At 38.1% G+C, this 27,884-nt stretch overlaps 2 protein-coding genes across 8 annotated transcripts; both read left to right on the forward strand.

The window, feature by feature from the left end:
* Positions 1-159: 159 nt before the first annotated feature.
* Positions 160-15,249, forward strand: sfi1 (SFI1 centrin binding protein). Of its 4 annotated transcripts, XM_028448083.1 has the most exons (29): positions 160-630; positions 709-780; positions 1,661-1,777; positions 2,794-2,882; positions 2,974-3,091; positions 3,177-3,279; positions 4,256-4,412; positions 4,507-4,668; positions 4,744-4,814; positions 4,904-4,996; positions 5,766-5,863; positions 5,990-6,056; positions 6,316-6,446; positions 7,538-7,619; positions 7,696-7,874; positions 7,968-8,043; positions 9,152-9,247; positions 9,337-9,413; positions 9,543-9,645; positions 9,728-9,838; positions 11,130-11,204; positions 11,302-11,478; positions 12,126-12,310; positions 12,388-12,471; positions 12,576-12,792; positions 12,889-12,934; positions 13,017-13,158; positions 13,257-13,356; positions 14,985-15,249. In XM_028448083.1, exons 1-29 carry the CDS (start codon positions 464-466, stop codon positions 15,216-15,218), a joined length of 3,429 nt encoding a protein of 1,142 aa, XP_028303884.1. In that variant the 5' UTR covers positions 160-463; the 3' UTR covers positions 15,219-15,249. The 4 variants fall into 4 exon arrangements, 3 of the variants coding, with proteins under 3 accessions (XP_028303884.1, XP_028303882.1, XP_028303883.1); XM_028448081.1 differs by having other exon boundaries at positions 12,576-12,934; XM_028448082.1 differs by having other exon boundaries at positions 9,361-9,413; positions 12,576-12,934.
* Positions 15,250-15,609: 360 nt separating this feature from the next.
* On the forward strand, positions 15,610-27,572 carry sxph (saxiphilin). 4 transcript variants are annotated; one of them, XM_028448087.1, is made up of 18 exons: positions 17,725-17,862; positions 18,143-18,306; positions 18,505-18,679; positions 19,565-19,664; positions 19,751-19,927; positions 20,989-21,151; positions 21,244-21,308; positions 21,972-22,129; positions 22,229-22,415; positions 22,484-22,632; positions 22,715-22,805; positions 22,924-22,971; positions 23,378-23,560; positions 23,623-23,770; positions 25,001-25,083; positions 25,179-25,363; positions 27,007-27,193; positions 27,287-27,572. In XM_028448087.1, exons 5-18 carry the CDS (start codon positions 19,861-19,863, stop codon positions 27,328-27,330), a joined length of 1,758 nt encoding a protein of 585 aa, XP_028303888.1. In that variant the 5' UTR covers positions 17,725-17,862; positions 18,143-18,306; positions 18,505-18,679; positions 19,565-19,664; positions 19,751-19,860; the 3' UTR covers positions 27,331-27,572. The 4 variants fall into 4 exon arrangements, with proteins under 4 accessions (XP_028303885.1, XP_028303886.1, XP_028303888.1 ...); XM_028448086.1 differs by having other exon boundaries at positions 18,505-18,588; XM_028448084.1 differs by lacking the exons at positions 17,725-17,862; positions 18,505-18,679 and adding an exon at positions 15,610-15,740.
* The last annotated feature ends 312 nt before the right edge of the window (positions 27,573-27,884 follow it).

The following is a 27,884-nucleotide window of genomic DNA, read 5'->3' on the forward strand; positions in this document are numbered from 1 at the left end:
CTAGAGGCATTGTAGAAGGCAGCTTTTTTAGGGGGGGTAGGCTTGATTTGTCATTTACTCACATGCGGTATGGAATAATTTGCCTGACATCCTTGTACCCGCCCTCGCAGACCATTGTGGATTGACATAACGTGCTCGACACTAAACCGTAAGGACCTTTGGTTCAGCAAATGGCATAAGAAGATACGTTTAATATTGGTAATGAAATGTCAATATTAATAAGGTTTTTTAATGAATGTATTAAAAAAAAATTAAACGTATTTTAACTTCTTAAATCTCGTCTTTAAGCAGTTCATTTTTATTAGACACCGGATAATTAGTTGCCAATGGCAACCTACGTCACGATTTTGTTCACGTGACCAGCAAAAACAAACGCGCGGCAGTTTGTTAACCATAGCTGTACCCCCACTAATGAGAGTTTAAAATATCATCAATATACCGGGTTTGAATAGACTCTGCTTAAATGTCTCGGATTAGTAATATGCAGAGAAACACGAGAGTCCCAGGTCCAGTTTTGCCCAGGTCAAACAAATCAACGAGTGGCGTCAGGAAACAAGTAAACAAGAGGATTCCCTACAGAGTTGGTTACACGTGGAACAAAGGTGGAAGACTTAAGGAGCTTAGGATCAGGTGCTTTATATATTTTTGTGTATTGTGTTTTTTGTTGCCTTGATCTATCTTGATAAACTTTTTCGTTCATATTTTCAGGAATTTGGCTCGGAAGTTTCTAAATATATGGATTCATAACACATTTGGCCGGATTCCTCCTCATAAAGCTAGGTAATATTAATAAACTGGAATTGTTTCATTAGTTATGGTGCTGTTTAAATCTATGATAGACACCCATTAGTATAATCCTAATTATATAATACAAAGAGGCTCTGGAGCAAGTCCATACAGGCATTTAAATATCAATTTTGTGTAACTGGATCAATACATTTTGAAAAACTATGAAAACAATTATATTGTACTTGCTAAGAATATTGCAGCGATTGTATCATATTTGCTTTTTTTTTTTTTTTTATCTCAAATTGTCTGAGCCTGATTGTTAAGACATTTCTATGGATTTAAATGTGGATATGTTTGCCTGAGACCAGATAGTGGAGCCATACGACAAATGAGAAAAACAATTAAATATATTGAATTTAAATATACCTAAGCACAATGAAAAGGTAAATAATATCTGACAGTTTTAAAATAAATCAAATTAACCTTAAGTGTTTGACAGATATTTTTATTTTTATTTTTGCATGACTTTTAAAATTGAAGAAGTAGTCCAGGATAAACAAAAAACATTACACTGCACTGTTGCACTATGTAGCCTTTGCACTGTTATGCGCACTGCTATGACAATAAACCTATCTATCTATCTATCTATCTATCTATCTATCTATCTATCTATCTATCTATCTATCTATCTATCGAGGATGAAGTAACTCTCTTTTGTCACTTGTTCAATAAGATAATTTTTAATTGTAACTTTTAGAATTTTAGTTACAAGTATTTTTTTTTATATAGAGAATCATATGGCCTTCTATTATGATATGTAAAAAGACTAATTTAATTTTTCTGTGCATCAATTTTCGGACCCGTTTTCACCATTTTTCAGGGTAGAGCGGCGGGAAATTTAATCTGTAATTAACGTAAATGTGTCTGGCAGGTCTTATTATAAAAGTGTTGTACTGAGACGGGCTTTTGAAGGATGGAGAGATGAGTGGTGGACATCCAGAAGAGAATGGAGCCTCAGTATGAGAGCAGAATGTCACTACAGGTACAGTTAACACACATTGTACAGCCCTAAGACACATCACTTTGGAAACAGAATCACTGTTGGCATTTAGGCCCTATGCTACGAATCTAGATAATTATATCCTGGATCAGTCTCTGTTAGCGGGCTTTAACTAACCATACATTCCCTGTCAGGGAGGAGCTGTCTCACGACAGTCGATCACAACTCACTATTTAAGCCACGTGTTTTCAGCCTCTGTACGTGCACGTTCACATGAAAAGGGTGGAGATTGCATCGTCTGCCCAATGGGACAGAGCTGCCATGCAAGGCACGAGTCAACCACTGGGAGCAACTTGGGGTTCAGTGGTATAGACCGGAATCAAACCCCCAACCTCTCGATCAGGCAGCTGTCAGATCAGATCCACACAGTGATGTGTTCACACATCACCTTTTATTGAACAGCTCGCTTTCTAAGAGAACTGATTGGTCAGGACTTTATCACTCGCTCAGATCCTAGCCAGAACAAAACCTGCTCCTGACCAGGCGAGCCGTTCAGCATAAGTTTCCATGGTGATTTAGCTCCGTAAGCTTTTTTTAATCTAGATCCGTAACATACCCCCTTAAAGTCACCCATCTTTTGTGATTGATTTCATTCACTTCAAGGGTCTGGGGTTTATTTACCTGAAACTAGGTGGTAGGCAGATAACATGTTGGATGTTAAGTGTTACACAGAAAGCAATGTCTGTGATGGAACCGACACTTCCATATTTACTGTTGTTTTCTTACACATTGAATCACTTATAGCCTTCTATGTGCTATTTTCATGCATTGCTGGAAGTAAACTAATATGTTAGACATCCTTTGTCAGTCACCACTGGTAACCAGGTTAGCAATGCTATATTTTGGTTATATATAGTATGTTCCAAAAAGCTGTGAGCAGTACGCAACAAAAGCATTGTTTTTGCACCTTTAATGGACTAAAGTGCTTTCATTGCAATCCTTTATAATAATAATATACTAACTTTATTTTATGCTTTATTTTATCTGTTTTGTTTAGGTATAAGTTTGTGTAGTCAGGCACTGAACAGGTGGCAAAAGTTTGTATGGCTGCAGAGGAAAAAGAAAGCCAAAGTGAAGACGGCTCAATCATTTGGTACGACTTCATTCCTTCTCAGATTAACCATTAGTTTATTGTATATCTACAATGGATGTTGTCATTTCAATTTACCTTTGTTGTTTTCCAGCTGACAGGAAGCGATTGGTTCTGGTTTGGGACCGATGGCAGGTTTTCACACAGATGCAAAGAATAAAGAACAGAATGGGCGAGTCAGCTTTGAAGCAGAGTCAATTTTCAACTATGCAGTGAGTTAGACTTCTAAATATGATAAGGAAGTATCTATAAGGATTATAGTTCTGAATCTAATGTAACCAGTGTTGCGTTTTGCAGTTCTGCTTGGAGGGTTTGGCAAAGGAAGCTGCTGCATCATCAAGACCTGCAAGTATCAGAAGACCGAGCACTGAGACAGAGAGAACGGATCCTATTGAGCCAAGTAAAGACACGAGTCATTCTGCCTGCGAATCACATGGTGTTATTAATGAATGTATTATATAAGTAAATACTGATTTGATTGATTGATTGATTCTGATTATGTAAATGACAACTTTAAAACAGTTAAAAATAAAATAGAAAATAAATTAACATCAAGAAATAACAAAACTGTATCTTGCATCTTCAAATTCTTGAGCATCTCAGTTTACATGAATGAAAAGGAATCATAAGAATATAAACTTATCTAAGCCTACTCCTTTAATTTTTTCTAGATTTCCTAACAATTTGAAAACTATAATGTGATTAAACAATGCAATATAATACTCACACATGCAATATTTTTTTTTACATTAACTATGGGTGGGAACCCCTGGGTACCTCACGATACGATACACGATACAAAGCTCATGATAATAATTATCTCACGATATGATGATACTGTGATTATCGATATATTGGTCAGAAATCAATCTACGATAATCTATGACATAACAAAAGATTAAGTGAAAAAATACAATTTTTATTTTATATCTCTGGAAGACAATAAATTGAAAAAGTGTCCTATGAACAGTGACACTATTTTAGTGCAACATTTCTGTAAATAAGTGTCAAAATACCAATGTAAACAAATAAGTATCTCCAATAGTGCTTTCTGTAGACAAAAAATAGGGTTTTTCTTACCAGTGACACCATTATAGTGCAATATTCCAGTAAACAATATATTGGTTCCTTCAACAAACAGTGACAAATTTTTTGTGAAGATCTACCTGCACATTTTAGTGAAAAATCAGAAAAGGTTTTGTAAAAAAAAAAAAAAAAAATCGATACTTAGCGCGAGCATATCGATAATCGATTGCGTGAAAAAAATAAAATATCGTGATATATCGCTGTATCGAGATTTCGTCACACTCCTAACATTAACCTTACCTCCTTTGATGTTCATCAGGTGATAGAGGACTTTTTATGTTTTGTCACAGGCTTTTCTTAAGTGGAAAGAAACACACACAGCTGTTCATTTGCAGAAACAACAGGAATCCAAAGCTACTCTTCATTTTTCTGTAAAAGTGAAAAAAAAGACTATTCATCAGTGGGCGAGTTACGTTTCCATACGCCAAAGAAAGAAAAGAACACAAGGTTTTTAATATGAAGTACATTTTGAGCTTCATTTTCTCCAAAATTTGCCATCTTAAAACTGCATAATTTTGTCGTGGTGTTTTGTGTTTTTTAGCCATAGCGCAGCGTAACTACAGCCTCCTTCTGGTAAGGATGGGTTGGAGCGAATGGAGAAAGAGTCTGGTTTGCAAAAAGATGAGGGAAACCCGTTTGCAAGCTGCTGGACATTTAGCTAGGCACAGCATGCAGCGCAGAGCCCTACTGCACTGGAGAATTTGTATCCTTTTCATGTCAAATGAAAAAAGTCTTGTACAACCAGTCCAGTGTTTTGCCTCTTGAACGTTTTTGGTAGACGTGGTATTATGCAAAGAAGAAGCTGAAAGGAACCAGATGGCGTGTCAACATCACCACCATCATTTACTGGTAAAAGAAAACAAAAAAAAGGGTGTCATCATTGGTCCTCAAACTTGTTTTTAATTAAACATTAAGATCAGAGTATGTTTTCCTCACAGCGTGCTGGATTGCGAGGTTTGTCTCTAAATGTCTTGTGGAACAAAACACAAAGACTGAATGCACACATGGCCGATAAAGTCCGGCAGCAAACAGTAAGTAACGGGCAGCCTCAGTAATGATAATACAAATAGTTTTTTAATAATACTACTCTGAAATGGTTTGGGGAACCATATAAAACATTGCACAAATATTTACATGTTTAAAAAGAAATACACAGGGAATATGTTGTCAGAGTACGGAAATGAAGAGGAATATTGACGACTGAAAGTGAATTTTGCAGGGAGTAGATCGAAAAAAAAAGAAGAAGAAAAATATATATATATATATATATAATGAATGGCAATAACAGTGCTAAAAAGAGTGTTGTGCTTGATGACGCTGAACTATAACAATAGCGATGATTTTTGTGACAAAAAAATAAATAAAATATATGTATAGACTATAAAGGTAAAGGGTGTATCTGGGTGAACAATGTCGGCAGTGTTCTTAGTATAAGAATGATTTGAATATATATTAAAAAAAAAAAAAAAAACTGGTACATTTGAGCTTGACATTAGATTGTGATCTAAAGTACTTACCATTGTTAGTAATATTTATTTTTGTATATTTATGTGTATACATACTGTATGTATGTTTCATGCATGTAAACTGTTTATCTGTTATGTTAATTGTTTTGTGAAAGAAAGCAACCACTGATATATGAATTATGACAATTACAGGGGTGGGAACTTCCTCCCACTCCTTTTCGAGTTCATGTATATATGGAAGTATGTTAGTTTGAAAAGAGTAATGTTTATATGTAATGTACAATGAACTCGGAATAAACAATCAATCAGTAATGTATCATGTTTTTTTTTTCAGTTGATGGAAAAGCACTGGACAGTATGGCAGGAACGACTTGAGGAAGCTGAAGACCAAAGCTTTGAACCACTTGTAGAGAGAGCTGTAAAAAACTACAGGTGTCTTGTCCAATCTGCTTAGTAATGAATGATATCCTGGCGATAATTCCTATTATATACGGTGGCATCTTTGTAGTGATATGCCTAAAAAAGCTGACACAGGATTTTTACATTTTTAATTTGCAGTTTCTTATTGTTGAGGAGCTGTTTTCACCACTGGAGGGAAAGACTTGCTGAGAAGACATACATGCAGGTATTCCTTTTATAAATTCAGATTGTCCAAATCGATTGTCAATTTAGTTAAGGACATTTCAGTCAGTACCACTTTTACTTGAATATGGAAGAGATTCTCAGAGAACTAATGCTGTAAATAGAAGGTAACTCTAACTTGGTGGTGTATAAAAAAGTATTCATGTTTACATTAAGAATTGAGCCCACAACACTGCATTACACACACTAGAAATCTTGTTTATAATATTAAACATCCGACTGCTTTTCCTTCATTGCTGTAGGAGCTGGAGCATCGTGCAGACGTCTGGTTTGTGCAGCGCACGCTTCGCCGTCCTTTCAGGTCCTGGTTCGAGTTCACTCTGCTGCAAAGAAAGTGTGAACTATGGAAAGCAAAAACTCAAATGTTTAATCGGTGAGTTGCAACCTTTTAGTTCCCGTCTGTTGTCATGTCAGCGCTCTGTTTAGTAACAAATGGACATTTTAACAATGTGTCTACTCTGAATAAGTTAAATATATTGGCTAGAACAATGGTTCTCAAACTTTTTTGGCCCATGTGCCTTTTTCTCTTATTCCTGAATGCAAGTTCCCCCTCATGTCCGACTACATTATTTTACTCAGAATACTATGAAAAAACAACTAGAGAGCACAATGATGGAATGAATGAGTGATAGCACACATTTTAAAGATTCTCTTTTTGTAAATAAGTGGAATTAAACTGTATTTAGTGCTCCTGAATAGATTTATTTCTATAGTTTTTATCATTTCCTGTCACTCCCTCCTGATAGGGAACCAACACTGACCTTTGTATTTTCAGTTCATGTTCTAATCAAAATAATTTCTATCATCATTTTGTGTGTTTTTGGTGTCATTTTGTGTATTTTGTTGTTGTTTATTCTCTCAGTGTGTGTATTTGGTGTCATTTTGTGTATTTTGTTGTTGTTTATTCTCTCAGTGTGTGTTTTTGGTGTTTGGTTGTTTTGTACTGTATGTTTCTCTGTTATGTTTGTGTATTTTGTAGTGATCTTGTGTATTTTTCTCTCTATTAGTGTGTCTTTGTTGTTGTTTTGTGTGTTGCTGGTAATAGTATTTTTCTCTCTTAGTGACTGGGTTTTTTGTGCCATTTTGTGTAATATTTTGTTGTTTATTTGTTCTTTTGATTATTCAAAATATTTTTCTCTTTTGTGTGTTTTTGTTGTCGTTTTGTGAGTTGCTGCCGGTAATATTTAGCATGATTATCATTTTTAACTAAAACTAAACATAAAAAAACCCAACATTTTTTATGCTTTCATTTGTTATTTTTTCTCTCTCTCTCTCTCTGAAGTAGTAGTGCCATCGCGTACCCCCATTTGCGAAACACTGGGCTTGAATATAAGCTGTTTTTCATGAGCCGTTCCATTTTTCAAGAAGCAATATTACAACACAAAAAACAGCTGCAGAAGCATTGTTTCTTTACATATTTGCACACAAACGTACACTTTCCCATGACTCTTTCTGTGTTTCCAGGCAGCGGCAGCTCTCTTGGGTCTTCTCTACTTGGTGGGGACAGTTGGAGAAACGGAAAGAGGAGATGCTCTCTGAGCGCATGGTACACTACTGGTGATGGATGATTTATTGATTATAAACTCCGGGTGCGCCGCAGACTCTTTGCGACGTGTTGACAGGCGATTCTTCACGAGATGCGAGGTCACTTACAGCGAGCGTGGAATCACTGGAGACAACGCACACAGCAGAGAATCAGAGAGGCAGAAAAACAAGAAGCTTCACGTCACCTCTTCCTGCACAAACTTCTTCACAAGACGATGACTCAGTGGAAAGAAAACAGCACAGAGTTAAGAAACAGGTGAAAGAGGACGAACCCTGATAAGGATAGTGGTAAATAAATCACTACTTTGAGCATTTAAGTGAATAATGTTTTGATGTTGTTTTGTTTCAGGAGAATTAGAGAGAAACAGGCTTGTCACCATAGAGACCTGCGACTCATGAGAGCAGCTGCGGAGAAATGGAAGGAGGTGGTTTTTAACAGTTTTTGTGTGTGTTTGATTCTCAGAATATATCCATACATCCTTCAGGAGCTTTTACTTATTGATTGATATAGACAAAATAGTTACAGTTCGAGAACAAGTTTGGAGTTGTTACTGTCGTATCATGGCGCTTTCAGAGAAAATAATTATATTTTCACATGAACAACAAACATTGAATTCAAATTCACGTGTTTGGGTGCTCTAAGTTTGACAAGTTATCAGTGTTGTCTCATGGAGTCACAAGTGATTTAATAAGGGAATGAAAAATATACACTTAAATATGGTAAATGGGGAGTGAGGGAGATTACCCAGCAGCCATAGCAATACAACTAGACAGAAGATAAATGGATTTGATTCATATAGCGCTTTATCCCTACACTGAAGTAGTCTCAAACCGCTTTACAATATCAGCTCATTCACACATTCACACACCAATGGGACTGAGCTGCCATGCAAGGCGCTGGTCGACAACTGGGAGCAACTTAGGGTTCAGTGTCTTGCCCAAGGACACTGAGACGCATAGACAGGTATAGACTGGGATCGAACCCCCAACCTCTCGATCAGAAGATGATCAGAAGTACTGCCTCCTGTACCTTAATGCACTGATCCATTATTTACTACTAATTCCTCTGACGAAGACTGGCAATCGAAACATGTCAGGAGATCAAAGTGGATTTCCAGAGGAACAGTTGTCTGAATAAATGAAACTTTAACATATATTTCAAAAAGAAGATAAAAAAGAATCTTGCTGGAATTATTAAGTCAAGTAAACTTCAACGGAAACTTAAAAGGAATCACCAAAGCGATCAATAGATGCCTTTGAAGAAGACGCAGTTTTCCGTCGAAACATGTCAGGACATCAAAATGGCTGAATAAATGAAACATTAACATATTAATCCTTCACTGGCATTTAGAAAACACTATGGATCATCATATTAACCCTCAGCCTGTGAGAGAAGTACAATTGCAGGAAAAACTGGACAATAAGGAATACTGAAGCCTGAATTCTATACTTTAGTTGCAGCAAATGTTCTATTCATTTTTCAAGCTTTTGTTTTTGTGTCCATTTGTGTTTCGTTCTTGTGTGTGTGAACAGTTTGTTGAGAGGAGGCGAGTAAAGAAAAGGCGATTAGAGGAGATTCAACGCTACCGTGAAGTTAAACTTCTTAAACAGTCGATTGATGCTTGGAAGGTTAGTACAATTGTAATAATTAAACGAAAAATATTAAAGTAAAACAATGATGAAGCTAATGTTATTGCTGCTGTGCCGTATTCACACAGAAACATTACCTGCATGTCTCACAGATCCATGTCCATGCAGATGATCTTTACAGACAGCAGACTCAGCGTTTTCTCAGGTAACAAACATCAAATCATCTCCCATTCACTCTTTATTTTGACATTCTCTCCTTTGAAGTTGCCTCAAAGGAGTAACTTTAAAGGAGAAGTTACTCCATCTTTTTTTTTTTTTTTTAATATCTCTGCAGGAAAGTTCTGCTGATGTGGAGGGAGAATGCAGCGCGACTGGCAGAGATTCACACTGCAGAGCGACGAGCACAGAACCACTTTGAGCATTCAGTTCAACTTAAAGTAACAGTCGACTAGCACACTATCACAGGTGAATCATTTTCATTACTCTGTTATTATTCATTTTTACTCCATCAATTTAAAGATGTTCCTTGCCTGGAGGACAGCGACATCCCACCAAGTGTCAAAGCGCCGTCAGCAGCAAGAAGCGCTCCTCACGACCCAAAAGAAGTACTTTGATGAATGGAAAATGAAGGTTTGTAAAATTTTTCTTTGAAGATACATTTGGTGAAATTTAAAGAAGTCTTTGATTTTTTTTTTTTTTTTTAATCATCCAAAGACCTTTTGATAGTTTTTTCATCTGTGCTGCATAGCAGAGGTCAGTATTGCTGCTGTTTTTCTACTGTTTGGGTGTTTGTAATATAACACAGTTGACCTATATAATATGTATGTTTTTGTACGTCATGTATTAACTGTGAGCTTTATCTACATCATGCACTTTAGGAAATGAATGTGCTCCCCTGTAGTTGTCTTACCATCTGTGTTTTTTCTTGCCTGAGGATTTTTAGTTTTTATTAGCTCTGACTGAGTGTTTGCTGTAGTTTTGCCAAATAGTGGACGGACCGATACTTTAGGCCTATGAGAGTCTAAGGTGCACAAAACATCTAAATATGAGACGGGCAACTTTTACGACAGTAGGGGCCACAAAAATGTTTTTTTTTTTTTATCCAAGGGCCATATTATTCATTTGACATTATACTTGTTCTCATTGTGAATACTCACCAATCTGAGTATTAATGCAGAAAAAAGCCAAAGGGTTTATTTGTGTTTTTGTTGTCATTCTTAATGTCTTTGTCTCATTTTGATTGTATTTGTGATGTTTTGTGTTTTAGGATTTTGCTTGGTGTGTTTTTCTTGTTGTTATGTGTATTTTTGCAACTAATGTGCATTTTTGTTGTCATATCGTGTGTTTTTTTTTGTTTTTTTTTTTTGGAGTCCTTTTTGTGTTTTTGTTGTCATTTTGTAAATTTTTCTGTCATTTTGTGTATTTCTGTTCTTGTATAATGTGTTTTAGAGTTATTTTGTGTATTTTTGCTGTTCTGTGTTCTTTGTGTTTTGTCGTCATTTTGTATATTTTTTATCTCATTTTGGTTGCATTTGTAATGTTTTGCGTTTTTGGATTTCGCTTGGTGTATTTTTCTTGTTGTTTTGTGTATTTTTGCTGTAATTTTGTGTAGTTTTTTAGTCATCTTGTGTGTTTTGTGACTAATTTTGGTTGTCATATTATGGGGTTTTATTGTGTTTTTGTTGTCATTTTGTAAATTTTCTGTCATTTTGTGTATTCCTGTTTTTGTAATATGTGTTTTTAGAATCCTTTTGTGTATTTTTACTGTTGTTTTGTGTTTTTGGAGTCTTTTTTGCATTTACCTTGGGAGCCACACAAAAAGTTTGGGTGAGGGCTGTCAGTGGCCCGTGTCTGATCTAAATAATGTTTGTTTGTAGTTCCATCAGTCCTCCAATGACTTTGGTTTTGTTTCTGCAAACAGCTGCAGCACAGGAGGAGGGAGAGGAAGCAGACAGAGCTCGCTCTCTGGCACTGGTCCTTAACACTCCAGGCCAAGGTAACACCTGCCTCCACTTTATTCTGGCCTGAAATCGTAATGTCACACTGTATCAAAGGTGTTCTGGGATGTTTTATTTGGGGTGACCTGGCTGCAGGTGCTGTTTGGATGGAGGTTTTGGGCCACAGAGCAGCGCAGACGGCATAAAGATGCAGCTAATGCTGCGCAGATCTACAGAGACCAGCTACTGAGAGAGGGCGTGACACGCATCCTTACATACGCTGCTCGTATGAATGACCTCACATCAGGGTTAACACAAGATAATCAAGAGCAAGTAAGACTTACAGCGAGTTTGAGATTTTGTTCTTCAATTTATTTGTTTTTATACTTGGGTATCCTGTAGAGTTAATGGGAGCCTCTTCTGGCTGACCCTGGTCACACTGTCAAATGAGAATATGTAACTTTGGCTTCTAGGAATAAACTGAGAATCTGACCATCTCACCAACCAACTCTAATGCTTGACTCGGTCTCTACCCATTCATCCAAAATCACCATAACAAAACCCATGCACACATGTGGAGTGAAGAAGTGATGCTAACCATTGCACAATGTGTTTTTCCCTGTTTATGTATGTTTTCACACTGTTGATTCTCATAATGTTGAAGTTTTTTTGTGGAAATACAGACTTTAAGAAAGTTAAACTTGATTTAAATTTCTTTTTTTTTTTTTAATATACTGTATATACTTGCCAAAAGTTTTGTACAACATTCCTAATATGACACTATTTTTTTTTTTTTTTTTTGCTTAGACAGGATGTCAGTGTGTGACAGGCCAACATATTTAGACCAAAAACCATCCAAACACTCACACTCACTATTTCACTTGTCACCTCCTTAGAAAGTTTTGATACATTGTTCATTGTTGTTTTGTTTTATATTTTTTTTACATGAATTCTTCGTCTCCTGCGTTTTCATTCTCCAGAGGTCACGGCAGCTTCAGAAAGTAGTCAAACACTGCGCCACTAAATGGAAGCATCGAGCACTCGGGAACCATAGAGAGGAATCGCGGCTCAAAAAGACTGTGACCTTCTGTTTGCCTGCAGGAAACTGTTTTTCCTCATCTGAGTCAGCAGAGCAGGAATCAGCTGATGAACTTCTCAGCAAACTGTGAGTTAGTGATCCAATGTAAGAACAGGTATTCACCTCATGGCCTCCTTTCTACAGAACTTTTTTTTCCTCTGCAGACTTCTCAACCGGAGACCTCGACGTTGTCCTCGCCGCTGCGAGGACCTCTTTGCATCTTCATTGGGCATGTCTCTAGATCAGGGGTAAAGCAGAAAATTAAAAGATGCATAGTATTTGGCTTTATGTTTTTCCACTGGTGCAACAGACCTGAAATTAATGAGAAATTGTTGATTTTTCTATTTTCCAGTGACCAAATACATAATGTCATGGCCAGCTCTGAAGAAGCTTTCAAACCAAAAGACAGTCCATCACAGGAGGATCATCCTGCTTCATCCACACATCAAAGGAGTCTCACTGTGTCACTTACTGGCCCTCACATCTCTATGGACTCTACTCAAGAGATCCAAAACCATGAAATTCTTCTACCTCCTTCTGCGTTCATGACCACTGGGGTCATGAGTAAAGTAAGGAAACCATTATATTGCCTTAGATGTGCATTTAATTTGATATTACAATATGTTGTTGATCAGTTGTGGACATTAAACTCTTCCGGTCCTGAGGATTCACCATTTCAGCCATTTCATGAGGACCACTCAAGTTCTCAAGGTGCACTACAGTCATTACAGAAAAACCTTTAGCATTTTCTCTTTAAATTGCTGTGTAACAGTAGTTTTAATTCTCTTACTAGAAACTCAACAGAAAGCCTTTACTGGAGAGACTGAGGAGCCTCCAGTAAATGGATTCACTGCTTCATCTTCTATTCTGCTGGATGAACTCCTCAACCTTCAAGTGGACATGAAACACTATCAGCTTAGCAGAAAACAGCTCCGGTACAAAAAAAAAACCCAAGATACATGATGGTCTTATATCTTTTTTTCACTTTCATACACTGTTTATAATGTAAATGTGTGGGTGTGCATCCAATCAGAGACTGGCGGAAGTTGAAAGAAGTCCTGGAGAGCTGGCTGGAGACCAGTGGGAAATATGAGGAAGAGGAAAAACATGCGGTTGTTGTTGAACTACAGGAGGTAGCAAAGTTGTGCAACGTTAAATGATAATTCTGATGTGCACATCTGGCTTCAGATTGGGCACGTACTAGTCATGAGTGATCCAACTAACCAACTGACATGATAAGTTATAAAAAGTAACAAAGAATGTCAAACAGAGCAACTTATTTAGTCTTTAATCGTTTTTAAGTTGGAAATTCCTGCCTAAAAAGAAAATCAGACAATATCTAAATCGATGACCTCCATCATTACTATGCTATGGAGTGCAACAGATCCACACAGATACAAATATCACCTATTTTACACTCATGTGACTCGGATCCTCCTGCAGACTGCTGATAGCTCCCTTTCCAGCAGCACCTAAAACATATAAAACAAATGATGCACTACAACTGTGATTGATCACCCACAGTGTCCCTCCCTGAATCACCTCCCCATCCTCTCTCCTTGCTAACACATACACCAATCACGCTCTCTAAGATGAAGAAAATGTTCCTTAAAGAGTAGCTAAACTAGGCACAAGAGGGGAAATTACAAAAATGCCTTGATTATGGGCGGGGCTCCTGAAGCTGTAAGACACACCCAGTCAGGCAGCGCACAGCACTTCACAGTGACAGCTCATCTACTACAATCACAGGCACACACAATCCTGACGTGAAGCGCACACACAGCCCTACAGACACATAGCTTTATGAACCCTCTGATTAGACCAGAAATGGCTACCGCTACAGAGCATGGAGTTGGAGCTGTCAATCAATCCTCACTGAAGGCTGTGATCGGAGGAAACCCTCTTGGCGGGGGCCAACAGGGACAGTTGGTGACGCACGATGGTCCAAATGACACCCTATAATCTGTCTAAGCCAAAAGCAAAATTCAGTTGTATTAGCCAGCGTTTAACCCTTAGAGGCCAGTATACCTGACATTTTAAAACTAAATGCGCAAAATGAAAATACTTTTACTAAAATGTTAAAAGTTGGACTAGGATCAATCAACAGCACTACTTAATACCAAAACATATTTATTCAGCAGAAAAAAAGTAGGTTTGAGGTTTAGTTACTCTTTAAGTTCACCACCACACTCGCCCAGACACCCCCTTGCCCCAGCACGATATTATAGAGATTTTCTTCAAGGTTTCCTTTTTTAATTTAAATATTTTGGACATATTTGTTTTTTTTGCTGTTGTTTAGTCTATCATTCTGTTGTTTAGTGCATTTTTGGAGTAATTTATTGCCATTACCATCTTGGGAGTCATACAAAATGACAGGATTAGGGCCACATGTGGCCCTTGGGCTGTAAGTTGGCCGTGTCTGTAGACTTAAAAACTGGAGATTTGCTGTTTGATTAGATCATGAGAGCCATTCATTACACTTCACATCCCTGATATTCCTTCAGCTTTTGGCAGCTGTTGGTAAAAAACCGAACTCAACATTATTACACACTGCTTGATAATAGTAGACATTGCACTTGACAGATGGGATGGTGTTTGCATAAATAAACCAACAACGTGTCGTCATAACATCAGCAGCCAAAGGCTTTCTTTTTGTGGCATTAATATGTGGTCACATTAGGAATTGTTTCCTTTATTTGAAGGTAATTAATAGATTGTTTTGTCACAAATGTAATAAATTGTGTCTTCCTAATATTCACAGCTGGAGCATCACATCAACAAACTGTCCACTGAGCTGGAGAGACAGAAGCCAAAGATCTTGCGGCACACGGAGAGAATCCAACACGTAGAGTCGGCCCTTGAGGCGTCAGGAGTTAAATCTCTCTGGCAACAAGTTTCAGAGATGGAGGTTAATGTGTGTGTGTACAACATGTCTGGAAACAGCGCAGGTCGACCACCTGCCTCTCATCTGGACTCCTCATCTGACACTCCTTGAATGATTATGGGAAAATGGGTCTTGATTTTGACAGAGGTCCAAAACAAAAGATGTTGATTTTTTTCTTTTCATCTCATCAGAAAAAAATGTTCTTATTTTCCATCCATGTTTGTGGTCCTTGTTAAAATATGAGGTCACAAAAAAATGAAAGCCAATCCCCTCAGGACAGGATTCCTCTTGTCTTGTGTAGTTCAGATCTGATAGAGGGATTCAGATAGGAGTTGCCCTCTCGACACCAGATGGTACTGAATATTTTCCACATGTGTAAAAGGTTATTTGACCTTTTTTCAGAGGCGCTGCTCTTGCATAACATGTTCTCTGTCTCTGAGACTGTGCTGGTGTCTGTGATAGGTTAAATAGTCTTTACAGGAAGATTTGGCATTTCAAACAAACAGTGTAGACAGCAGGCTGTTGATCTCAGAAGAGCTGCAGAAGACATATTAGTGAGAGTCTGTGGTTCATAGCAGGCCAGAATGCGGAGATCGGTTTTACTTTTGTTTCTCACAATATGCTGCATCAGGGGTGAGTCGTGTTAGTGACTTTATTACAATTTATTTATGAAAAACACACTGTTTTTTGTTTTTCATTGTAGCATTAGATTGGTTTCTATTCTTTGATGCATATTGACATGTTTTATTTCCACTTTTAAGCCATTGTGCTTTTAAGACTTTTAATAAAGTGGCTGTAACATTTTAATTTGTGTGAGACCCTGATATTTTACTGCAGTTAATGCTTGAATGTCCCCGTAACCCTGAACTAGGACAAAGTGGGTCTGAAAATGGATGGATGGATGCTTGAATGTTATTGTGTGGGGAGGCTTCCTCTCCCCACACACTGATGTATCTTTCTATATTCTGAACCAAAAGGATTATTACGGTTTCCACATATTTTACTACATCCTTATCATTCCAGTTGTTTATTATAATAATACGTTGTTTATTAATCACAGAGACAGGATCTCAGCTGGCACAGGAGCAGTAATGACGTCAGAGCTATTAATACCGATCTCTAAGTTTTTATATAAAACTTATACATTTCCAAACCAAGTCAAAATAACAAAATTCCCATCTCTACACAAATCTGAAAACAAACTGCAGACTTGTCTCACTGCTGCTACAATTCTTCATGATTGAGAAACACTTTTCAATAAACACCTGTTTATGTGACAAACACAACACGCAGTTACAATCGTTGACGTATTCAAGATTCATGAAGTTCATCGTCATATGCATAACACAGGGATAGGCTACGTAATTCAATTCTGTTTTTGCAGGGTCCATACACAGTTGAATTAAATTAGATATTATAATAGTTACAGTAATAGACAATATCTTATGGAAGTGATTTATTTATGGTGTATGTGTTTTGGTATTGAGTAAATTATTTATTCATTCATTTTTATGGCATAATCTATAGGTATTTTTTGTGTATTCATGTATTTATTTTTAATCATGGCACCGTTAGTCCTCTAAACAGATGTCCCATTGTAGTTAAACGTAAGGTTACAACTAGCTATCTATAGTCTGTGCTATTGTAAACATGAAGTGACGCCCTATTAGTAAACAGAGCTGCAGACCTGACCGCTCTGCAGCTGGACTCTCTTAATAAATGTCAAACTTCATAAATTTGATTTGGAGAACTCAAAAATAGAATGTAAATATATTTAAAAAAATTCAATAATGTCCTTTATCGATATTTCGGTGAGTTGACAACCTTACTCGCATGTCAATGAACTCTACTCAATAAAAATATGAATTTGCTCTGAATCCTTTTGCGTTCATGATCACTGGGATCACGAGTAGGATTTTCCACTTCAGCCATTTCATGAGTCCATTAAGGACCACTCAAGGTGCACTACCTTCTATTTAATTTATGCATCTTAAGTAGGAATGCAGAAGAATCTCAATTATTTCTGCTTTAAATTGCTCTTGAACAGTAGTTTTGATCGTCTAAATCAGGGGTTGGCAACTAAAGTCCTCGAGGGCCGGATTCCTGAGACTTCTAGATGTGTCCCTGCTCCAACACACCTGGTTGAAACCAATGTGTTGTCATCAAGCCCTGCAGAAGCAATGATAACGAGCCATTCATTTGATTCAGGTGTGTTGGAGCAGGGACACATCTAAAAGTCTCAGGAATCCCGCCCTCGAGGACTGGAGTTGCCCACCCCTGCTCTAAATAGAAACGCAACAAAAAACCTTTAGTGGAAAGACAGGGGAGCATCTCGTGCTGACCTCCATCTTTGTGGCCCTTGTTAGAATATACCAATCTCATCTGGATAGGATTCCTCTCATCTCGAAGATCAGTTCTGAAAAATGATTTACAGTAGATAGGAGCCATCCCTGGACACCAGATGGTTTTTCCACGTGTGTGGAAGGGTACTTGACTGTTTTCAGAGGCGCTGCTCTTGCGTAATATGTTCTCTGTCTCTAAACCAGTGCTGGTGTCTCTGATAGTTTAAATAGTCTTTAAAGGAAGCTTTGGCATTTGAAACAAACAGAGTGGACAACAGGCTGTTGGCCTGAGAAGAGTAGCAGAAGACTATTATTAGATTATAGTGAGTCTGTGTCACAGCAGGTCAGATCGGTTTTACTTTTGTTTCTCAACCTATGCTGCATCAGGGTTGAGTCGTGTTGGTGACTTTATGGTAATATCTTTAAGAAAGAGACTTTGTTTTTCTATGTAGCATTAGATTGGATTCTATATTTTAGAGCATATTGACATGTTTTATTTCCTCTTTTTAGACCTTTGATAAAGTGGCTATAATAATGTACATTGCGTGAGAGCCTAATATTTTATTGTACTTAATGCTTAAAGAGGAAAACATTTTCTTCTCGCCGTATATTGTTGCATCTACCTTTGTTTTAAACCAAAATGACTTTAAATTCATGTATTTCTGACCCTTCTGGACCTTTTGATCTTGGCAGCCAAGAAGATTCGATGGTGCACAGTGTCAGATCCTGAACAAAGGAAGTGTGCGGAGTTGTCTAAGGCTCTGGTGGCAGTACTTCCTGCAGCTACTGTGGCAGCTTTTGCTAAACTCTCATGCATTCGTGCTTCTAGCACTACAGACTGTATCGACAAGATCAAGGTGACTATAACATCACTGAAAGATTTATGAAGTAGTAATTACCATATCCATGGTTACATTTGATGGTTGTTTATCCAGTATCTTCTGTGGAAATAGAAATAATTAAACTAAAGGTTACCCGTCGTGAATTGTAATTGAAAGCTCTACAAAAGATCATCTATTATACTAAAGGTTTAGGCGGCTTATTCTCTTTAAAAGTTCTTGTAGAGCAGCCAAGAGAAGAAGAACAGGCTCGTCCCTGAGACACGTTGGCCGACCTTATGCTCATCTTTGACGACAGTGGTGAGTCGGGCCAGTAGCTCCGTGACAAGAACTTCTCTAGCAGATTTTCTTCTTCTAAAGGGCTTCAATGTCCTCCTAGACTCGTCCCCAAGTAAGTCCACTCTCTCTCCTGATCACCCGTGTTGTGCAACTACTGTAGATCTCCATTGCGTCCCAATGTAAATGCAGCTGACTGCCGGCTGTGTCTGCTTCGGTGTGCTATGAAGTAGCTGCAAAACACATCCTTGTGTTTTCTGCTGTAATAAGTAAAAATATATTAAAGTTTATGAGAAAAACACTACAAAAACCAAATCAAAGAGGGAAATCAGATGAGACCTAATGTAAACACTACATCGGAATCAATGACGTCATATCTGGATGAAATTGGCTGCTCTTTATTGATTGAATTATCAGATATAAAATAGTACAAAAAAAGTACTTTAAATGAGTTTTTTATATTTTATATATATATATATATAAGAGACTGCCCACGGAGGGTGAGGAAGAGTTTATATATATATATATATATATATATAGATTTTGTTGATTGAAAATACACTAAAATATTTTTCATTATGTACATTTCCACTCCAGGAATCCTTCAGGGAGTCTAAAGGTAGAATTCATAATATCAGTTGTTTTCGTCAAGTTTCCAAATATAATCAAGAAACTATTATTAAAAATAACAAATGTTAAAATACTTGATCCAAACTTAAATGTGCTATACAAACTAGTTATAAAAAGAGTAAAACTGTCTGAGAATGTGTGCAATATATTTCTACACTCAATTTAGTATCAAGAATTTTTCAAGTCTAGACTCGAGCAGAGCCAAACTAATAAAATCCAAAGGTACCTTGATAACGTGCGCATTTAATAAATCATTATTTTAGCATCTGTTGCAATGTTCTGTGATAAAAAGAAAAAGAAATAAAGAGTTATTGGTCTTTTAACATTCAGTCCCACAATGACATTTTCTGTTTGTTATTCTTTCTTATAGGCTAACCGGGCTGACATCATTACATTAGATGCTGGAGAAGTTTACAGTGCTGTCAAGCAGTTTGACTTAGTCACAGTTGCTAAGGAGGTCTACAGTGATGGTAGGCCTTGTTCACATTACAAAGACCCTCGACCATGTTCTTTCAGCAGTGATGCAATGTAGGCCTGCCGGTCTGTTCATTTGCAGGAGGCTGCCTTTTCTCTGTGGCCGTGGTGAGAAACAGCAGCTTGAACATTCGAACCCTGCAGGGCCTGCGGAGCTGCCATAGTGGGCTTCGATGGACAGCTGGATGGAGTATGCCTCTGGGGTTCCTGTTGTCCAGAAACTACTTAACTTGGTCCAAAGAACATCCGCTCAGTCATGGTAATGACACCAAGTTACAGCCCATTGTCTAGGGTTAAACCCTCAGTCACTGAAACCCAGAGGTGGCAAAAATACTAGTTCTCAGTACTCGAGTAAAAATATAGATACTTGACTAAGAAATGACTCTGGTAAAAGTAATAGTATTGAAGTTGCTCCTTTATTTGAGTAAAAGTAAAAAAGTACATGCTACTAAATGTACTTAAGTAAAAAACAAAAAAGTAAAACAAATGTTACTTTAATAATAAGACAGAGTTTTTAAACCAGTAAATTCCATATCTTTTTTTTTTTTTTTTTTTAAGAACTTGTAGAATACTGGTACATGGAAACAAGTTCAATCTGTTAGCTTTGAACACCTGGAGAATTTAGCACTCATAATAAATTAAATATGTAAATAAAGAACAAAAAAAAGTGCAAATGCTCAATAAAACACAGAATTGAACATTTTTAAAAACTTATAAATGTTAACCATAAAAGCAAGGGACCTGCCTAACAGAAAAAAGCTCAAACTTTCAAAATTTAATCTGAGTGGAATCATTTTCTCCAGGTTTCTGAAATGGAGACGTGTCCTTTTTGGTCTTTTCCAGTTTTGCGGTTGTTGGTTTGCGTCTTTTTACGTTGCGATGTCATCTTTGAAGATCTTAAAATAACAAGCTCATTTTAAAAATGTAAGGAGTATCAAGTACAGATATTTGTTTTTAAAAGTTAAGAGTAAAAGTCAAAAGTCACCAAAAAATTAACGCTCAAGAAAAGTGCAGATACCAGAAAAAAACTACTTAATTACAGTCACCTCTGCTGAAACCACGAGTGTCAATCTGTCATGGCTATGCATGGTGCCTAGTCAGAAGTACATAGTACTGAAAAGAAAAGATGGGGACTTTGGAGTGCAGTGTTTACTGAGTCATTGGTTGAAGTATTCAGCCTTTGCCATGTTTAAAGCTGACTGCTGCAGCATTTATAATTAAGCAAATATAGTTTGGTGTGTTGGTGACACATTAACCCACTCCCTGTCCAGATGTGAGGGTCCTACCATCTCCGATGTTTCTTCTTTGCTGCTTTGGCAGCTGTCGGGGCCTTCTTCAGTGCAAGCTGTGTTCCTGGAGCTGCTGCTATGGCACCTTTCCTCTGCACTCTGTGCCAAGGTCAGAAGTCCTACATCCGCCAGAAGAATCATCACTGCGTGATGTCCCACAGTGAGCCCTTCTTCAATAACAAGGGAGCCCTCAGGTCAGGCTTTTTCTGACGTCAGCTGATATTGTAGATATTAGAGGAGTCACCCAGAACACATGTAAAGCATTATTACTGTCATTTTTATTCAGGTGTCTCATGACGGGAGAAGGGGATGTAGCATTTGTGGATCATTTAGCCCTCAACAACATTGAAGGTAAACAGGGCAGTTACACACTTTCAGTAGTAATGTGTCATTATGTTCAAACCACGTTAAAGGTATTTGTCAAAGACAGCATAAACCTCAGAGAGTACATTTGAGTCTAGAGATGGGCAATAATATTGGCCCACTGATATTATCAACTGATATTTGCCATAAAACGTAATATCTGTATCGTTTTTCTTTTTCCATAACCAAAGATGTGTTTTCTTAATTATTTTTTTTTTTCACAAATGATGTTTTATGTGGAATATATCCCATGTGGCATCACATCAACAGCTAATTCCATGGAGATATAATATAATGGAGATCAAATTAGAAATAGAGGTTGGGTAAGAGGGGGTTGATGTATATATCGGTATCGGCTAATATGGGAAACTAAGTGTTGGACACTATCGGCTTATAAAATATCAACAAAAACCTAATATCGGACATCCTTACTTGAGTCCTTTCTCTGTGAAGTTTGCATGTTCTCTCAGTACTTGTGAGTATTGGTACTCCAGTTTCCTCTCACCATCCAAAAATAGGTTAATTGGCATCTCTAGATTGTGAATAGTAGTGAATGGGAGGCTGTGAGTGGTTGTCTGTTTGTGTTTGAACTGCGATAGACTGGAATACTTCAGGTTTTATAACTAACCTGCATCTCTCTTTTCTTGTCAGAGAATGAGCAAAACAACTTAACGTTATTGTGCGCCGATGGCACTCAAGCTCCGCTGAGCCAATACAGAAAGTGTAACCTGGGACGTGGGCCAGGAGCAGCGATGGTCACCAGACACAATTTTTGCAAGATTGTCCGAAAATTTCTTGTTACTGTTCAGGTACACACACACACACACACACACACACACACACACACACACACACACACACACACAGGTTCAGCTTTGTGGATCAACTGTTCTTTTGTGACTTCTCAGATGCTGTTTGGTCTACAAGGTAGAGAAAGACATCGTTTTCAACTCTTCAATTCTTTAGCTTTTAGAGAAAGTGACCTTCTCTTCAGAGACGTCACTGACAGACTGGTGGTTCTGCAGGATGGTATGGATGTCAGTCAGGTGCTGGGTCTGGATTACGTTGCGCTCCTTAAAGGTCTCGGTCACGAAGGTGCTTACACTCTGCATCTCTACAATCAGAACTGCAGGGCTGTGTGTTCACAGCATCGGTGTGTGCAGGTAGCTCTCTCGAGGACAGTGTTGTGCGGTGGTGCTGCATCAGCCATGCAGAGCAGAAGAAGTGTGAGCAGTGGGCTCTCAACATTAAGTCAGACCCACTGGTTTGCATGAGGGCATTTTCTATTCGTGACTGCATTGAAAAAATAAAGGTTATTACTGAAGATTTTTACGAAATAATGTTTTTAATCCCACACTACAGTAATCTCACACCAACTTGTGTCTTCCCCACAGAGGGATGAGGCTGACGCTGTCTCGTTGGATGCAACACACACCTTCATCGCAGGGAAATGTGGTCTTGTACCTGTTGTTACAGAGTATTATGGTATTGGCCTTACTGTATTTGTAACCATGCAGACACTAAGTAAAGAAAACATACTTGTTTTTATTGTTAATGTATCTTTGGACTTTTTATTTGTGTTTTTCTTTTTGGCTTCTCTCAGGGGAGTCCTCTGTGTCTACTGAGGGATCAACCCAATTGAAAACAGATGGTAATGAAGAGAAAACCATTTGATGGTAGCCCTCCATACGTTTATTGCAATAACATGCAAGTTGTTTAGTTCCAACAAGTTTTATTTTGAACAGGATGTTTAGTTGAGGTTTTGTTTATTCAGACAAAGTTTTTCAGGAAATGTTTATCTCCCGACACGTTTCGACTGTCGACTGCCAGTCTTCGTCAAAGGAGTTCTCCTGATCGCTTTTAATGGTTCATTTACAGGGAAGTCAAGTGAAACTTCAAAGGAACCATCAAAAGCGATCAACAAAACTCCCCTGACGAAGACTGGCAGTTGACAGTCAAAACATTTCGGGAGACAAACGTCTCCTGAAAAACCTTGTCTGAATAAACAAATCCTCAATTTAACATACTTTGCCAGTTATTTGTGTTTTTGTCTTCAGTCTTACCCTCGTTGGTGGGTGTAGCCATTGCCAAACGCTCCAGCAGGAGTGTGTACTTTGGGAATCTCGGAGGCCGTCGCTCCTGTCAGGGCTACATGTACGGTTCTGCAGGCTGGCTGCTGCCATACAGACACAATTTAAGCTCGGAGCACAACGTCAGCTTCTCCTGTGATCCAGATCAAGGTTCGCTATCCAATGCTGCTGGTTGTCAAATAGTCCTTTGCTCATGGTCTTTGGTGTCTCAGTGTACAACCAGGTATTTTGGAAAGGCTGTCTTCCTGGGTCTAAAGAGAATCTCTGCAAAGTGTGCATAGGGGGCACGGCAGAGGCTGCAACCAAACGTTGTGCTAATAACCACAATGAGCGTTACTATGGCAACTTTGGGGCTCTGAGGTATGTCTCGTACAGAGGGGTTGGTTATGCTACAGTCATATTTCTTCATTCTTGCCCAAATCAAACAAATAAGGTTAGACAGCAAGGTACTCATTACTTCCTGTTAGGGTGAAATGGTGACTCCTAAAACATGCAGAACTTCAACCCTTCAAGGCCATGATTACCCAGCTGAGATTAGATGTTGTTTAAACTGAAGTTCTTTGATTGTAGAATAAACAATGATTGGGCTGATTTTAGGAGACTGGGAGTGCATCCAAATAGTCTCACCTTTCTCCTTTCCTATCCACTTTTCCTTAACCCACGGAAGTGTTTAAGTAGCGGCCATGGTAAGGTGTGTTCCAATTCTCTAATAATCGATAATACTGCCCCACCATTCACTCTGGCGTTGAAGAAAAAGGATCAGAGTCATTTTTAGCCACATTATCTTTTATTCAACATATTTAATTCATTTAGGAATGGAATGCTTCATGTGGTTGTACATTTGTATGCTTACAACATTATACAGGCCTATATCTTGCATAAATGTAACAATTTCATAAAATCATACTTATTTTGGATTAATGTTGATTTCTGATTGGAAGGTGAGTGTGAGCAACAATTCTCAATGTAACGTTCTTTTAGTTTCACTTTTGTTCCTCGTAGCCTCTTTTCCTTTAAATTAAATTCAAACTTTGTGATATTTGAGATTATATCTACGGTTAGAGGCACAGGGGTAAGTGTTCAATTTTGGAAATTTGTAGTTGTTTAACCATGGCAGGCATCACTAACCTTCACCGGCGTGGGATTATTACATCAGCTAGTGGAAGTGTATCTGATTGTCAAAACAACTGTGATCACCTTTCCCCAACTCCTTTAGGAAGTCTCCTCACACGTTTCCTTCACCCTGTGATGTCATCTGCGGTGTTAAGTAAAAGTGGATAGGAAATAAGATAGGAGGGACTATTCGGACGCAGCCCAGGAATAACTTTTTCCTGTAACTTCTGAAGGTGTTTAGCAACGTGTTATAGCTGTATTTATTGATCACAAACCAATTTTCCCTTGAGTTTGCTTCTGGATATTAACAGGTTTAAGTTGCTCAGTTTAATTTCCATGATCTTCTTTGAGAAAACCTATAATAATGTTAAGGTGTAAACTTAATTTGCTCGGAGTTTGTTTATTATTTAATAGATTTATGCATGCAGTCAACTGAGTCTTAGTGATAAATATTGTCCTTTCATCTCTTATATTCAGGTGCCTGGTTGGAGATCCAAGTGGTAAAAGCTATGGAGATGTGGCCTTCCTTGAGCACCACAACCTTCTCACCAATATCCTTAGTGAGCTATATCACAGTATAGCATTGGCCAAAAAACTGTCAGTACTCTAATATGATTACTGTGTAAGCGTGTGCTTTTGATGTGATGGATTTCAGCTCTGAGCAGCACTGGCTGGGCTGAGGGGTGGAAGTCATCTGATTTTGAGTTGCTGTGTAGAGATGGCCGTCGTGCTTCATTGACAGAATGGAAGGATTGTAACCTGGGAATGATCCCACCTAACACTGTCATGACTCGTCCTGTCCTCACAGCGCGAGTGTATGATTTCCTCATGAAGTCACAAGTGAGTGGTTTAAAAGAAAGAGTTAGTACTGAAGGTTGGGCTTATCACAATATTAATACGTCACAAGATGTATTGTTGAGGGTACAAGTGGTATTGCCAGAGATGGGGGTTCAGATTTTACTACGACACGCCAGATTGTTATGGTTTGTTTTTTTATATTCCTATTGAGTTGAAAAGGTCATATCCAGGTATGTAAGTATATCCAGGGCCAAAGTCAAACAAAAGCATGGTTATTTTTTCAGCTGCATTTATTTTGGTCTTTTCTCCTTTCCAAAAATAGTGTAGTTATTGTGAGCCCATTATCGTTTATCATATCATAACATGAACTCAGTGTACCATCCCACCCCAGTTAGTATTATCCTCCTCAATATCCTAGAAGATCAAGAAAGGGCTCAGCATTGTCCCTGCTCGTTCTCGATGCCTCGCATGCATGAGCTCACACTGAAAGCGTGTCACCACTGACAGAGTTAAAACAGTTTTTGGTCATGTTTTTTTTTAACATATATAATAGTAAAGTTTATTGTTTACTTACTGCTGAATGAGACATGAGACAACGCAGTTTCTACGCAATACAAGCGATGAGCTGAGCTCCTCTTCTGCAGCAGCTGTGCGCATGCATGTGAGTGAGACGGACCACAGGGGGGAGGGGGGTAAAGGCGGAGCCGTCGGGGAAGCTACATTCAAAATAATCCTAGCTTTCGAAAATCACCTACCCTACCTTTACCAACAGATTTTCTGGCTCTGGAGAGATCCAGCCCATCAAGCGAGCCCACAGTGTAGCACATGTGGTTGATAGGATTTGGGTTTTGAGTATTTGGGGTAAAGACAGCAACTCAATATGTTTCTTAGTATAAAAAATAGTGAATGACTAAAATAAAAACAAAAGCAGTCACAAGTGTCTTTATGGGCAGATAAAGAAGATAAAAGGATAGTTTAAATGGGTAAAATGTGGCAAACAATAGTGAAAAAGGGCAAAAATGTGAAACAAACAGAGGCAAAATGTAGAAGAAAAAAAGGAAACAAGTGGTATTAATTGGGCAAAAGTTAGCTAATCGGGATGAAAAGTGGCCAAAAATGTAAAGAAAGGACAAAAATTGGATTAAAGTGTCAAAAAGAACTCTCAAAAATGGACAAAAAATAGGAAAAATGTATATTTATTGGCAAAAGGTAGCTAAAGTCTGAAAAATGTGTCAGAACTTTTTGAAAAGGGGCAAAGGAAGTTGCAAAATGGCCGAAGGAAATAGGTAAAAAAAGGTGTTAAAACATTTCCCCATTTTAAGATTTTCTAGGGGGAGTAATAATTGAAATGAAGACATAAAAAGCCACATGTTGAGAAATACTGACTTAATAATGGCTTCTACGTGGTCTCAGCTGGTAATGTAGTGGGCTGGTCTGGCCAGAAAATGCCAGTTCATCCCTGCTAAGTGGGCTAATTGGAACACTTCCATTTCCATCTTTAGGGCTTTCCATAATGGAATTGAGAGCAGCAGGGGTGCCTGTCTTGTTTGCAACCCTAACGGTTGCTTTGGAGTAATGCTGCATGAAATGCGCAGTCATGCCAATTTATGCTTCATTATAAAACAAAATTGTTATGGTGTGACAAGTCATGGTCATTCTTTTCTACATTTCTTTCTGATACGCAGGAAACTTTGATAGCCAACCCAAACACAGAGTTCATGCTGTTTGAGTCGGCTCAATATGGAGAGAGTGATCTGCTGTTTAAAGATGCAACAAGGGGCTTTGTCCACACGAGCCACATGGACTACCGCTCTATCCTTGGAGACGACTTTTACTCTCATGTAGAAAGTGTGTTCAATTGCACACACTCTGGTAGGACCATGAACTAACCCACTGTCGGCTGTGCAAGTGAAATACAATCTTTTTCTTGTGTTTATTCTCAAAACAATATCTTCTCTCCAACAGTTATCTTGAAATTCTGTGAACAAGACGTGTGCAGTATATTTTAATGGACAGTAAAGGAGACACACTGCTGGATGTGTCTAAATGCAGTGTGTCGACCCACAGAACACTGTTTGCCAGGCTGGAAAATGGCTGCTCGTCATCAGATCTGCGTGAAGGAATAAAGTTTTTCAGAAAAAAATATTTTACGGTGATTTTTAATTAAATGTGCACTTCTTTTGTTTATCGGACACAACTTAAAACACAATTGATGTTTTCAACATGACTCGTGCAGGTACAGTAACTTTTAGCCAGTAGAAACAGCTAATGATGATTAGTGGAAACAGGACTTTTACATGTGATTCCAGAGCTCATTGGTTTGTTTTCTGTTTGATTTGCTTCATCCTGAGGAGATGCTTTAATGTTCAGCTGCTCGTCTCTCACAGTGTGAACATGTGCTTAATTTGAACTGTTCTAAAAATACCTTGTGTAATAGACTAGTCACTAGTCGATAAAGTAACATAAAGAAACATCCCTAATCTCTATTTATTGATTAATGTGTAGATAGTTACAGACAGCCTACAGTTAGCGCTAGGCTACTGTCAATGTTTCCGAACAAACC

Source organism: Gouania willdenowi, chromosome 5 (genome assembly GCF_900634775.1).
Source record: "Gouania willdenowi chromosome 5, fGouWil2.1, whole genome shotgun sequence".
Lineage (NCBI taxonomy): Eukaryota > Metazoa > Chordata > Actinopteri > Blenniiformes > Gobiesocidae > Gouania > Gouania willdenowi.